The 14,672-nt window shown below is 50.3% G+C and overlaps 1 protein-coding gene across 3 annotated transcripts; it reads left to right on the top strand.

Moving 5' to 3' along the window:
• Positions 1–1,116: 1,116 nt before the first annotated feature.
• KLK14 (kallikrein related peptidase 14) lies at positions 1,117–9,335 on the top strand. 3 transcript variants are annotated; one of them, XM_063802136.1, is made up of 6 exons: positions 1,117–3,393; positions 3,479–3,540; positions 4,412–4,583; positions 6,409–6,662; positions 7,742–7,878; positions 8,532–9,335. In XM_063802136.1, exons 1-6 carry the CDS (start codon positions 3,368–3,370, stop codon positions 8,682–8,684), a joined length of 804 nt encoding a protein of 267 aa, XP_063658206.1. In that variant the 5' UTR covers positions 1,117–3,367; the 3' UTR covers positions 8,685–9,335. The 3 variants fall into 3 exon arrangements, with proteins under 3 accessions (XP_063658206.1, XP_024207385.1, XP_024207383.1); XM_024351615.3 differs by lacking the exons at positions 1,117–3,393; positions 3,479–3,540 and having other exon boundaries at positions 3,646–4,583; XM_024351617.3 differs by lacking the exons at positions 1,117–3,393; positions 3,479–3,540; positions 8,532–9,335 and having other exon boundaries at positions 3,644–4,583; positions 7,746–7,833.
• Positions 9,336–14,672: the final 5,337 nt, after the last annotated feature.

Genomic DNA, 14,672 nt, shown 5'->3' with positions numbered 1-14,672 from the left:
TGCAACCTCTGCCTCCCGGGTTCAAGCGATTCTCCTGCCTCAGCCTCCTGAGTAGCTGGGGCTACAGGCACCCACCACCATGCCCAGCTCAGTTTTTTTGTATTTTTAGTAGAGATTGGGTTTCACCATGTTTTCCAGGCTGGTCTTGAACTCCTAACCTCAGGTGATCCACCCGCCTTGGCCTCCCAAAGTGCTGGGATTACAGGCGTGAGCCACCGCACCTGCCCCCCTGCCACCCTTTAAAGAAAGGATTCTCTTGGATCCCAGGGATAGAGTGGCATGAAGGAGCCACTCCCAGGCTCCTGGGGGTTGACCAAGGCCTTCTGCTTAAGTAGAGTGTTCTTTTTAGGAACAGGGAGACCTTGTGTTTACTAGGAAATTCTGTTTTATTTTTAACTTTTTCCTTTGAGATAATTACAGACTCACAGGAGGCTACACACACAGCATAGGGAATCTCCCTCACCTACTTCTCCCCGTGGCGACACCTTGTGTAACTGTCGTTCAGAATGGAAACCAGGAAATCAACACAGAAACCAAACTATTAACGAGACTACAGATCACACTGCGCGTTCATTTTTCACACGCATTTCTTTGCACGTGTGTGTGCGCACGTGGGCTTCTGTGTCTCTTTATCTCATGTGTAGAATCGTGTAATCACCGCCACATCCGGTGCAAAGCTGATTCGTCACCACAGAGCAGCTCCCTCCTGCCACCCCATCCCTGGGTCCCAAGAGAATCCTTTCTTAAAAGAGGGAGTTCTTGACGGGTGTGGTGGCTCATGCCTGTAATCCTTGCACTTTGGGAGGCCAAGGAGGGTGGATCATTTGAGGTCAGGAGTTTGAGACCAGACTGGCCAACATGGTGAAACCCTGTCTTTACTAAAAATACAGAAAAATGAGCGGGGCATGGTGGTGGGTGCCTATAGCCCCAGCTACTCAGGAGGCTAAGGCAGGAGAATCGCTTGAACCCAGGAGGCAGAGGTTGCAGTGAGCCGAGATTGAGCCACTTCACTCCAGCCGGGGCTAAAGAGTGAGACTCCGTCAAAAAAAAAAAAAAAAAAAGAAGAAGAAGAAATAAAATAAAATAAAATAAAATAAAATAAATAAATAAAATAAATTTAAAAATTTAAAAATAAAGAGGGGGTTCTTGTATTGATGCGGAGCCTAAACCAAGGCAGAGGAGGCCGGGAAGGCTTCCCAAGGCCTTCAGCTCAAAGCAGGGAGGCCCATAGTTAAACAGAAACAGTTCAGGAATCACAGAAAGGCACCTGGGGAGAGATGGGTGTGTGGATCCAGATGCAGGTGCCCAGACAGTGCGTCCCCAGGTGTACAGACAGACCCAGGCCAAGCTCCAGCTCAAAGAGCCAGCCTAGGGGGGTGCCGAGGTGGAGGGAGGCTGAGTCAGGCTGAGGCCGGGGAACAGTTGGGGTAGCCGAGGGAGGCAAGCAGCCTCCTGAGTCACCACGTGGTCCAGGTACGGGGCTGCCCAGGCCCAGAGACGGACACAAGCACTGGGGAATTTAAGGGGCTAGGGGAGGGGCTGAGGAGGGTAGGCCCTCCCCCAAATGAGGATGGAACCCCCCCCAACTCCAGAACCCCCCTGCAGGCTGGCCAGAATCCTTCCCCATCTCATTCACTCTGTCTCTCCTGCTCTCTGCCGTCTCCTATTTTGAATTTCCAACCCCGTCTGTTAAGACTGTCCTTCTGTCTCTGAATCTCTGTCCCCTTCTCTTTCTGGGTCTCTGTCCCTCTCCCTCTGGGTCTCTGTCCCCCTCTCTGGGTCTCTGTCACTCTCTCTTTGCATCTCCAGCTCTCACTTTGTCTCTGCACCTAGCTCTTCCCCACACCTCTGCAGATCCCAAGCTGGGGAATGCCAGTTCTGGCACCAACCTTCCTGCTCCCTGCTGGGGCCTCTGCTCCCCCATCTCTCAGGAGTCGAAAGTGAGAAAGCAAGGTGGGCAGCTCTGCTCCAGGTCCAGGTATCTCCCGCCCACCTCCTGCCCGTCCTCTATCCCACCCCTCCTCTCCATCTCTCCCTGGCGCTGCCATCTCTCATCTCTGCCTCCGTCTCCTCTGTCATTGTCCCCATCCCCTGTAGGTGCCCATCCTTCCCGTCTCCCCTCTGCCATCAGACTGCCTGTCCCATCCTCTTTCTCCCACCATGTCCAGTTCTCTTCCACATCTCATGCCCACACTGCCTTCATCATCATCGCTGTTGTTCTGTGTGTGTTTGTGGTGAGTGCCGCATGGTGGGGGCGTCTCGGCCTCTCTCCTCTCTCTCCACTGTTTTCTCTTTCTGTGTGTCTGTTTCCATTCTATCTCCACCTTCTTCCCTCCGTCTTTTGCTTTTCTATCTCCACTTCTCCACACCCCTCTCTCCCTGCGTCTCTGTGTCTCCCTCTTCCTCTGTCTTGTTTTTTTCTTGTTTTTGTCTTGTTTTCTGCCTCTCCTGTTGCCTGTCACATCCAACTTCCACCGGTTTCTCCAGCTCTCTCCTCAGTTCCTTCTCTCATGAGCACACCTGCCTCTGTGCTCGTATTCCTGGACTCCTCTCTCTCCACTGTCATATCTTCTCATTCATTTTCCCAGTCTCTCTCTCTCTCTCTCTCTCTCTCTCCCCCTCTCTGTCACTCTGTCTCTGTCTCTCTTTCTCTCTCTCTCTCTGTGTGTCTCTGTCTGGCTCTCTCTGTCTCTCCATCTCTCTCTCTCTCCCCCCCGTCACCCTGTCTCTGTCTCTCTCTCTCTGTGTGTCTCTCTATCTGGCTCTCTCTCCATCTCTCTGTCTCTCTCTGTCTCTCTCTCTCTCTCTCTCTCTCTCTCTCTCTCTCCCTCTCTCTCTCCTCCCGTGACTCCCTCTCTCAGTGCCTCTCTTCCTCCCTCTCTCAGCCCCTTCGTGCCCTTTCCTCTGACACTCCCTACCCTGGTTTCCTGACTCCACCACTAGATCCACCACCTCCAGCAACTGGGAACCTTCCCCTGCCCACCCTGCCCTGGGGTCCCCTCCCAGGATTCCTTCTAGATTATAGCATCTTCCCCGGGCGGGTTCTCATGAACAATTGTGGCTGCTTTTTTGGCCAGACAGGGGAGGGAGGGGATGGATTCAGGGAGTCCTGGAATGGGAACTAGGCAATAAAAAAAAAAAAAATGTCAGAAGCAGGGCGGCGGGAGGTGGGGGCAGGGCCAGCTGTCCTTACCGGGGATAAAAGGCTTTGCCAGCGTGACTAGGAAGAGAGACACCTCCCCTCCTTCCTTCATCAAGACATCAAGGAGGGACCTGTGCCCTGCTCCACATCCTCCCACCTGCCGCCCGCAGAGCCTGCAGGCCCCGCCCCCCTGGTCTCTGGTCCCTACCTCTCTGCTGTGTCTTCATGTCCCTGAGGGTCTTGGGCTCTGGGTAAGTGCCCCTCGCTGTCTCTGCCTCTCAGCCCCCGGTTCTGTTGAAGGTTCCTTCTCTCTCACTTTTTCTCTGCATTTGACAGGACCTGGCCCTCAGCCCCTAAAATGTTCCTCCTGCTGACAGCACTTCAAGTCCTGGCTATAGGTAAGAGAACGGTTGGGTATGACACAAGGGGGTCCCCTGGAGGCTCTGAGAAGAGATGGGGATGGGTCCTTGGGGCCCCTGGATGCTCATGGTGACCTCATAAGAAAGAGCAGGGAGTGGTTTGGGGGTCATGGTCGGGGAGCATGCTGGAGGCCTAAATTCCTAGTTGCGGAGGTGCTAGGAAATTGTGGGGCTGGGGAGAGAAGTGTTTATAAGATCTGGTGCAAAATACATAAGGAATCGTAGGGAACTATTAGGTCCTGAGTGGGTCATAACAGAAAGATCACGGGGCTCTACTTGACTGTGTTAGGAAAGAAACAATGTGGGAAAGATGTTTTGTTGTCAGAGGGAAGGTGGAGAAGGATGATGGGGTGGCAGGATCGTGGCATGGGGTGGCGGGATCGTGGCATGGGTGTGCGAGGTGGATGGGGGCAAGTGTGGGGCAAGAGAAGGCGGATCCTTGGGGTCCCACTGAGTGGGAACGTTGGGGAGGAGACAGGGAGGTCCTTGAATGTGTTGGGGAAGGACTCATTGGGGGGAAATGTGGCATATTTCGAGAAGTGATCACAGAAATTATGGGAGCATAGAGCTGAGGGTTGTAGATGTAGCAAGGCCCTGGATAAGGTGGCCATGGCACAAAATGAGAGATGCTACGGAGGTGACTTGGGAGGTGAGTCAGAAAGCTCTCCGTGCTGGGGCAATAACGGGGTCAATATTGGACATGTCTCACCCTGGGTGGGACGGATAGAGGCGGGCGGTTTAGGGGTTAGACCAAAAGGAAGGGGATTTGTCAGTTTTGGAATCCTACAAACTTGTGGAGTGGAGAGTGTTTGCTCATCTACTTTCCCCACCCAATCCTGTCCACTCCTAGCCATGACACAGAGCCAAGAGGATGAGAACAAGATAATTGGTGGCTATACGTGCACCCAGAGCTCCCAGCCGTGGCAGGCGGCCCTGCTGGCGGGTCCCAGGCGCCGCTTCCTCTGCGGAGGCGCCCTGCTTTCAGACCAGTGGGTCATCACTGCTGCTCACTGCGGCCGCCCGTAAGTGACCCCCTCCCCTGTCCCTGTACCTAGTGAATTCCAGAGTCTAAAGCCCTACAGCTGAGCTGAGAACCTGGATCTCTGTATAGAACCCAATGTAGTGGCTGGCTCCTGGTTTGAGGTCTAGAGAAGAGCCTGGAACCAAAAACACAGCTCGGGATGTGGACTCCTCCATAAATCTCGAACTCAGCCTAGGTTCTGAAAGCAGATGGGCAGCTTGGAACCCATGGACCTGCTGAGAACCAAACATCTAATCCAGTGATTCTTCCAGAGGCCACACATTACATCAAGACCAAGCTTAGCCCATTCCAGATTGGTGGCTGAATTCAGGACCCCGTCTACATTCAGAAACTCAGGACACTACGTAGAACTCAGAGCCCAGTTCAGGACCTGCAGTCTAGCCATAAATCCAGAACTAGAACGCTACTCACAGCTGGAACATACAACTGTAAGAATAGAGGCAAAACCTGGAGGCTGTTTCACACCCAAGGTTTAGTTCAGAGTCTAGTCTATAGCTCCGCTATGAGCAGACTTCAACCCAGTGTTTGAATCCCAGAATGTGGCGGGTGCGGTGGCTCATGCCTGTAATCCTAGCACTTTGGGATGCTGAGGCGGGCAGATCACCTGAGGTCAGGAGTTCGAGACCAGCCTGACCAACATAGAGAAACCCTGTCTCTACTAAAAATGCAAAATTAGCCAGGCATGGTGGCACATGCCTGTAATCCCAGCCACTCAGGAGGCTGAGGCAGGAGAATCACTTGAACCTGGGAGGCGGAAGTTGCAGTGAGTTGAGATCGCACCATTGCACTCCAGGCTAGGCAACAAGAGCGAAACTCCATATCAATAAATAAATAAATAAATCCCAGAATGCAGATCCTAATCAGAAGCCCCATATAAAACCTAGACCTCTCCTAAATTCTAGATCTGAACTTACAACCCAGACCCCAGCCAAGAGGTCAAAATGCCTATAAGCCATATCTATGCCATAAACAGGTCAGTCCAGAACCTAGAGATCAAAGCTCAGGCCAGAGTCTAGAATATAAAGGCCAGAATGCAAACCAGACTCTAGAATCTTGGATCCAGGCCATAACCTAGAGCTCCAACTAGAACCCAGAGCCCAACCTGAGGTCAAGGGCTAGGGCCAGAGTCCAGAACCAAGAGCCCTATAATCCAATATGAAACAGACCTGTAGAGGCCGGGCGCGGTGGCTCACGCCTGTAATCCCAGCACTTTGGGAGGGTGAGGCGGGAGAATCACTTGAACCGGGAGGTGGAGGTCGAGAGTGAGCTGAGATCATGCCACTGCACTCCAGCCTAGGTGACAGAGCAAGACTCCATCACAAAAAAAAAAAAAAAAATCAAGTCATAATCCAGGTTCGATCTAGAATCCTGATCTTAGCATAGAGTCAAAAGTTTAAGATGTCTAGAACTCAGAGCCCAGGCTAGAAACAGAATGGTGCCTACTCCGGAATATCAGTTCCGATTTAGAGCCTAGACTCATAACGCAGTTTCGCTTAGGACTCAATGCACTGAGCCCAGCACAGACCCTGGAACGGAGCCAAGCTCTCCCAATCATCACCTTCTTCCCAAGCCAGGAGCTGGAGCCCAGCCCAAGAGCGGAAGGAGAGGCAGCTGGGGCTGGGCCGAGAGAATGCCCTGGCCATGGGGAAGGGCACAGGAGGCCAAGAATGCTCGGCCTGCAGTTAGTGAGAAGCAGGCTAGACCTCGGGGAAGACTCATCACCCGGCCAGGGAACCCGGCTGGAGGGTGGGGAGGAGTCTCCGGCTCAGACCCTGAGCAGCGCTTCTCTTGGGGGTCGTGGCCAGGATCCTTCAGGTTGCCCTGGGCAAGCACAACCTGAGGAGGTGGGAGGCCACCCAGCAGGTGCTGCGCGTGGTTCGTCAGGTGACGCACCCCAACTACAACTCCCGGACCCACGACAACGACCTCATGCTGCTGCGGCTACAGCAGCCCACACGGATCGGGAGGGCAGTCAGGCCCATTGAGGTCACCCAGGCCTGTGCCAGCCCCGGGACCTCCTGCCGAGTGTCAGGCTGGGGAACTATATCCAGCCCCATCGGTGAGGACTCCTGCGTCTTGGAAAGTAGGGGACTGGGCCTGGGCTCCTGGGTCTCCAGGAGGTGGAGCTGGGGGGACTGGGGCTCCTGGGTCTGAGGGAGGAGGGGCTGGGCCTGGACTCCTGGGTCTGAAGGAGGAGGAGCTGGGCTGGACTCCTGGGTCTGAGGGAGGAGGGGCTGGGCCTGGACTCCTGGGTCTCAAGGAGGAGGGGCTGGGGGACTGGGGCTCCTGGGTCTGAGAGAGGAGGGGCTGGGCCTGGATTCCTGGGTCTCAGGGAGGAGGGGGCTGAGGCCTGGACTCCTGGGTCTGAGGGAGGAGGGGCTGGGGGTCTGGACTCCTGGGTCTGAGGGAGGAGGGGCTGGGGGACTGGGGCTCCTGGGTCTGAGGGAGGAGGGGCTGGGCCTGGACTCCTGGGTCTGAGGGAGGAGGGGCTGGGCCTGGATTCCTGGGTCTCAGGGAGGAGGGGGCTGAGGCCTGGACTTCTGGGTCTGAGGGAGGAGGGGCTGGGACCTGGACTCCTGGGTCTGAGGGAGGAGGGGCTGGGACCTGGACTCCTGGGTCTGAGGGAGGAGGGGCTGGGCCTGGATTCCTGGGTCTCAGGGAGGAGGGGGCTGAGGCCTGGACTTCTGGGTCTGAGGGAGGAGGGGCTGGGGACCTGGACTCCTGGGTCTGAGGGAGGAGGGGCTGGGGACCTGGACTCCTGGGTCTGAGGGAGGAGGGGCTGGGGACCTGGACTCCTGGGTCTGAGGGAGGAGGGGCTGGGGACCTGGACTCCTGGGTCTGAGGGAGGAGGGGCTGGGGACCTGGACTCCTGGGTCTGAGGGAGGAGGGGCTGGGGGTCTGGACTCCTGGGTCTGAGGGAGGAGGGGCTGGGGACCTGGACTCCTGGGTCTGAGGGAGGAGGTGCTGGGGCTGGACTCCTGGGTCTGAGGGAGGAGGGGCTGGGAGCCTGGACTCCTGGGTCTGAGGGAGGAGGTGCTGGGGCTGGACTCCTGGGTCGGAAGGAGGAGGGGCTGGGGGCCTGGACCCTTGGGTCTTATGGGAGGGTAGATCCAGTTATAACCCTGCAGTGTCCCCCAGCCAGGTACCCCGCCTCTCTGCAATGCGTGAACATCAACATCTCCCCGGATGAGGTGTGCCAGAAGGCCTATCCTAGAACCATCACGCCTGGCATGGTCTGTGCAGGAGTTCCCCAGGGCGGGAAGGACTCTTGTCAGGTAAGGCCCAGGATGGGAGCTGTGGTAGGGATTATTTGGGACTGGGATTTAAGCAAATGATGTCAGGAGCGTGGAAGTCTGCAGAGGTCTTCGGAAGAGAGTGAACCGCAGGCACAGAGAGATTCCGATAGCCAGGCCACCCTGCTTCCTAGCCCTGTGCCCCCTGGGTAATGGACTCAGAGCATTCATGCCTCAGTTTCCTCATCTGTCAGGTGGGAGTAACCCTCTTAGGGTAGTTGGTGGAATGGGATGAGGCAGGTTGGGGAAAGATCGCAGAGTGGCCTCTGCTCATATGGGTCTGGGAAAGGCTGTGCTGAGGCTTCTAGAAGTCTTAATGCATCCTTGAGAGAGGCAGAGACGGGGAAATAGAAAGAGAGACACACAAATGTTCTACAGTTGGAGTGAACAGAGAGGGGCCTGGTGAGACTCAAGGGACAGGCAGGTGCACACAGAGACAGAGCCAGACCCAGCGGAGAGGGAAGGAAGTGCCCCGACCTCCGGGGCTGAGACCTCAGAGCTGGGGCAGGACTGTGTCCCTAACTGTCCACCAGTGTCTCTGCCTGTCTCCCTGTGTCTGCTTCTCGGGTTCTCTGTGCCGTGGTGGCTCTGGCTACCTGTCCATCAGTGTCTCCATTTCTGTTCCTCCCCCTCAGGGTGACTCTGGGGGACCCCTGGTGTGCAGAGGACAGCTCCAGGGCCTTGTGTCTTGGGGAATGGAGCGCTGCGCCCTGCCTGGCTACCCCGGTGTCTACACCAACCTGTGCAAGTACCGAAGCTGGATTGAGGAAACGATGCGGGACAAATGATGGTCTTCATGGTGGGATGGACCTCGTCAGCTGCCCAGGCCCTCCTCTCTCTACTCAGGACCCAGAAGTCCAGGCCCCCAGCCCCTCCTCCCTCAGACCCAGGAGTCCAGGCCCCAGTCCCTCATCCCTCAGACCCAGGAGTCCAGGCCCCAGTCCCTCCTCCCTCAGACCCAGGAGTCCAGGCCCCCAGCCTCTCCTCCCTCAGACCCAGGAGTCCAAGCCACAGCCCCTCCTCCCCCAGACCCAGGAGCCCAGGCCCCAGCCCCTCCTCCCTCAGACCCAGGATCCCAGGCCCCAGCCCCTCCTCCCTCAGACCCAGGAGTCCAGGCCCCAGCTCCTCCTCCCTCACACCCAGGAGTCCAGGCCCAGCCCCTCCTCCCTCAGACCCAGGAGCCCCAGTCCCCAGCATCCTGATCTTTACTCCGGCTCTGATCTCTCCTTTCCCAGAGCAGTTGCTTCAGGCGTTTTCTCCCCACCATGCCCCCACCCTTGCTGTGTCACCATCACTACTCAAGACCGGAGGCACAGAGGGCATGAGCACGGACCCCTTAAACAGGCATTGTATTCCAAAGACGACAATTTTTAACACGCTTAGTGTCTCTAAAAACCGAATAAATAATGACAATAAAAATGGAATCATCCTAAATTGTATTCATTCATCCATGTGTTTATTTTTTATTTTTTGAGACAAGGTCTTGCTCAGTCTCCTGGTGAAATGCTGTAACGCAATCATGGCTCACTGCAACCGTGACCTCCTGGGCTCCAGTGATCCTCTTACCTCAGCCTCCCGAGTAGCTGGGACCACAGGTGCCTGTCACCATGCCCTGCTACTTTTTAAATTTTGTGTAGAGATGAGGTTTCCCTGTGTTGCTCAGGCTGGTCTCGAACACCTGACCCCAAGCGATCCGCCTACGTCTGCTTCCCAAAGTGCCGGGATTGCAGGCGTGAGCTGCCGCGCCCAGCCTTATCCATCCAATTAATGACTTCAAGAAACACGTACACAGTGGCCCCACCATGCCAAGCCGGGAGCTGTGTACTGACAAGTGGCTGCCTCCCTCTTTGCATGTTTTTCCTTGGGAGTCCCCCGTCCACCCCACTGTATCAGGTTTCTAGACGGAAACACCTCAGCCCTGCAGAGTGACCTTGAGCATGACTGCCTTCTACCAGCCTCCTCCCTGGAGCCCCTGTGGTCCAGGGCAGGGAACTAAGTGCCTTGTTTCCTGGAAAATTCTATGCAAATGAAGATGTCCTCGTTTTCCTAATCAGATCTCAGGTGAGGAGAGTTGAGTTAATCACAGGCTTCAGTTCCTGCCCAGGCAAAGCCCTTCTCTCATTTTATTAATTTATTTCCACTCTTCATCTCTGGCTCTGCTCCCCTCCCTCCCCACAGGCACCGACATAAATGGCTTTAAGTGCCCTGCATCCTTGGAAAACAAGGCAGTGTCACAGGGTATTGTTTCTAATTTACATGAAACCATTGTGTTAGGAATCTCATTCTCTTTCTTACTTTCACTCATCAACAGCTATTGAGCACCTACTACGGGCCAGGCATTGGTCTATTTATTAGGCACCTGCTATGCACCAGGCATTGTTCTGGGTGCTGGAGGAAGAACTGTGAGCAAGCCAGTCAGAATCCCTGCCCTCACAGAACTTATATTCTAGCAGGAGATGACAGACAAGAAGCCATAAACATAATTTTAAAATAAAGCAGAGTCCCTATGAGTAACGAGGTCAATAAACTTGGGCTGGGCGGCAGGCCCAATGTGTGCCAGGGCCAGCTCATACATGCTCGCAAGAGTCTACCAGCAAATTTTCAGGAATTTCAAGAGCCAGTTGCTAAATGCAGCCATCATTAAAAATTAAATTATATAAGCGTATAATTACATAATTGATTTAAAAAATTGTCAGTAAATACTCAAAACTCAACTGTTGCGAATTATTTCAACTAACACCTATGCTTGGGAGTGAGATCTGTCTCTTGTACTATGTCTGTAATGATGAGTTTCTGCACACCTCTTTCCAACTCCCCAAGTCTGTCTGCACCAGTAGCTTGACAATAGCCAAAGAAGAAGTATTTACTGCACTGAAATTGAAAAACACTATAGATAGGGCTTTGCTGGACAGTCATTGCTAAACCTTTACCAGGCACCCTTGGATGGGTCTGCCTGGGAATGACCTCATGATCTTAGTGTCTGTCTTCTCAAAGTTCTGTGCTTGGATACTGCAGAGTATAGCTAAAATAGAATGTTGTGCTCACCTTATGTTCTATGGGGACAGCACAGTATTGGGGAACCCTAAGGTGGCAGGTCTGGGACATGCACGAAAGATTGCTGGGAAGTAGAGGCTCCCTCCTTTTCCTCATTCTCCCACCCCATCCTCCAGTGTCTGGTAACCACCATTCTACTCTCTGCTTCTAAGAGTCTGAGTTTTTTAGATTTCACATGTAAGTGAGATCATGCAGTAATTGTCATTCTGTGTCTGACCTATTTCACTTAACACAGTGTCCTCCCGGTCCATCCATGTTGTCACAAATGACAGGATTTCTTTCTTTTATAAGGCAGAATAATATTAAGTTATACTGATACTAATATATTACATTTCCTTTATCCATTCATCCATCAACAGACACATAGGTTGTTTTCATATCCTGGTCATCATGAATGATGCCGCCATGAACATGGGTGTGCAGATATCACTTTGAGATGCCAATTTCATTTCCTTGCACCAACTTACACTCCCACCAACAGGGTACAAGGATTCACTTTTTTTCCCCCACATCCTTGCCAACGTTTGTTATTGTTTGCCTTTTCTATACTAGTCATTCCAAAATGTGTGAGGTGATGTCTTACTGTGATTTTAATTTGTGTTTCCCTGATGATTAGTGATAGTGAGCACCTTTTCACATACTTGTTGGTCCTTTGTATGTCTCCTTTGGAGAAATGTCTATTCAGGGCCTTTGCCCTTTTTTATTTTTCAGAGACAAGAGTCTCTCCCTGTTGCCCAGGCTGGAGTGTAGTGGTGCGATCTCAGCTCACTGCAACCTCCACCTCCTGGGTTCAAGTGATTCTCCTGCCTCAGCCTCCCAAGCAGCTGGGATTACAGGCATCTGCCACCATGCCCAGCTAATTTTTGTGTTTTTAGTAGAGACAGGGTATCATCATGTTGGCCAGGCAGGTCTCAAACTCCTGACCTCAGGTGATCCACCCACCTCAGCCTCCCAAATTGCTGGGATTTCAGGCATGAGCCGCTGCGCCCGGCCCTTTGTCCATTTTTTAATTGGGTTATTTGTTTTCTTGCTGTTGATTTTTGCATTGCTTATATAGCTTGGATATTGACCCTCTATCAGATACATCATTTGCAAATATTTTCTCCCATTTGGTAGGCTGTCTTTTCACTCTGTTGATCATTATCTGTTGGTTGTTTCCTTTGGTGCACAGAAGCTTTTCCATTTGATGCAATCGCATTTGTTTATTTTTACTTTTGTTGTCTGTGCTTTGGGGGTTATATCTAAAATATCATTGCCCAGACAAATGTCAAGAAGTTTTTTCCCCATGTCTTCTTCTTGTCATTTTACAGTTTCAGGTCTTATGTTTAAATCCTTAACCCATTTTGAGTTGATTTTTGTACATGGCATGAGATAGGAGTCCAATTTCATTCTTCTCCTTGCAGGTATCCAGTTTTTCCAACAGCTTTTGTTAAAGAGAATATCCTTTTCCTTTGGGTTAAAGATCAGTTGGCAGTAAATGCATGGAATTATTTCTGAGCTCTCTATTCTGTCCCATTGGTCATATGCCTGTTTTTGTGCCAGTACCATGCTGTTTTGGTTACTATAACTTTGTATTATGTTTTGAAATCAGACAATAAGATGTCTCTAGCTTTGTTCTTCTTGCCCAAGATTGCAGGGTCTTTCATGGTTCCATATTTATGATTTTTTTTCTACTTCGTGAGAAAAAGCCATTGGAATTTTGATAGGGATTAAAATGAAAATGTAGATAGCTTTGGTTAGCATTGACATTTTAGAAATATTAATTCTTCCAATTCACAAATATGGGATATCTTTCAATTTCTTTATGTTGTCTTCAATTTTTTTATCAGCATTTTATAGTTTTCAGTGTACAGATTATTTACTTCCTTGCTTAAGTTTATTTTTAAGCATTTTATTGTTTCTGATGCCATTGTAAATTGAGTTGCTTTCTCAATTTTTTTCTGATAATTCATTGTTAGGGTGTAGAAACACAACCAAATTTTGTATCTTACAACTTTACTGAATCATTTATTAGTTCTAACAGTTTTTCGGTGGACTCTTCAGGGTTTTCTACATATAAGATTATGTCATCTGCAAACAGAGACCATTTTACTTCTTTCTTTCTGATCTGAATGTCTTTTATTCTTTTTCATGCCTAATTACTATGGCTAGGACTTCTAGTGCTAATGTTGAATAGAAATGGCTAGAGTGGGCATCCTTGTCTTTTTCCTGATCTTAGAGGAAAAGCTTTCAAGTTTTCACCATTGGGTATGATGTTAGCTGTGGACTTGTCATATATGGCCTCTATTGTGTGAGGTACATTCTCTCTATACCTAATTTGTTGACTGTCTTTATCGTGAAACGATATTGTATTTTGCAAAATGATTTTTCTGTACCTATTAAGATGATCATATAATTTTTATCCTTCATTCTGTTGAGGTATATCATGCTTAGTGATTTGTGCATGTTGAACCGTCCTTATATCCCAGGGATAAATCCCACTTGATCATGGTGTATGATGTTTTTAATATGCTACTGAATTTAGTTTGCTAGTGTTTTGTTGAGGATTTTTGCATCTATATGCATCAGAGATACTGGCCTATAATTTTCTTTTCTTATGGTGTCCTTGTCTCAGTTTGTGGAGGTTGCACCTTCTGTGTCAAGGTGATAAACATACACTGTGGATTTAATACTTAGCAGCCATACAAGCCCTATAGGGAAAAGGAGAGAAAAGAAGTTGTGTACTTGGGTAGATTTGGGCACCCAGTGACATGATATAACTCATGCTATAATTCTCACCCTGCATCCTTCTATAAAGCTAAATAAAAATAGTTTAAAGACTACTTTAATTTTATTTGCAACTCAAAGTTCCAGCTATGGTGGTTGAACATTATATTTTATTGATTTAAAGACACATTCTTTTCATATTTTTCACATCTCTGAAATTAGGAAGCATCTTACATCTTAATTCAGCATGATGTCTTACACCTCATAATTTAATTGACAACTTCTTTTTCTTTCTGACTGGTCTACAAAATAAAGTGCAATATAATCAACAGTATTTTACATTCAATTAGTGTGTGAAGGAAGGTAAGTGTAGGTGAGGAGTCAGGTTGTATTATTAAATACGTCATCTGATTTCGTCAAATAATCTTGTAACAATCTATCTGCATCACTATTTGCTCATCTAGTTCACTGCTTCTAACTGCCCCAGAGTCTTCTAGACATATGTTGTCCAATATGGTAGCCATTAGCCACAACTGGTGTGGCCATTTAATTTTTGATTAAAATTAATTAAAATTAGATGCACCTTAAAATTCCATTCCTTAGTCATATTCACAACATTTCAATAACCGTACGTGGCTAGCGGCTGCCATATTGACAGCACAGATATATTATAGATAGAATTATTTCCATCATCACTGGAAGTCCCATTGAACAGCACTACTCTGGTTTTTACCCTTGCTTCACATAGCGTGGTGCAGAAAATAGCATTCTGAATCACTTATTAGAACTGGAGTCTTAGGTCTCACCCAGACCAACTGAATCGGAATCTGCATTATATATAACAAGATTGCCAGGGCACTCAGTGCATGTTAGGATTTGAGAAGTGCCGCTGCATAGTATACATCCACCATGTTTAGTAACCCAGTCCTTCAGTGATGGACACCTAGGTTCCCTTCACTTTGAGTGTGCCACTTATGTATCTATACAAGACTCCTCTTGACCATTCACACAGGAGT

The sequence above is a fragment of the Pan troglodytes genome, chromosome 20, assembly GCF_028858775.2.
Source record: "Pan troglodytes isolate AG18354 chromosome 20, NHGRI_mPanTro3-v2.0_pri, whole genome shotgun sequence".
NCBI classification, from domain to species: domain Eukaryota; kingdom Metazoa; phylum Chordata; class Mammalia; order Primates; family Hominidae; genus Pan; species Pan troglodytes.
The sequence above is the reverse complement of the archived record's forward strand: the minus strand, read 5'-3'. Positions and strand labels throughout refer to the sequence as shown.

What these genes read in the sequence shown, in the direction of transcription:
- KLK14 (XM_024351615.3), top strand. Translation starts at nt 4,171, where the DNA reads ATGGCACAAAATGAGAGATGCTACGGAGGTGACTTGGGAGGTGAGTCA. An exon ending in GCTGCTCACTGCGGCCGCCC is followed by an intron (nt 4,584 to 6,408) that starts GTAAGTGACCCC and finishes GGTCGTGGCCAG; the next exon opens with GATCCTTCAGGTTGCCCTGG. An exon ending in GCGGGAAGGACTCTTGTCAG is followed by an intron (nt 7,879 to 8,531) that starts GTAAGGCCCAGG and finishes CCTCCCCCTCAG; the next exon opens with GGTGACTCTGGGGGACCCCT.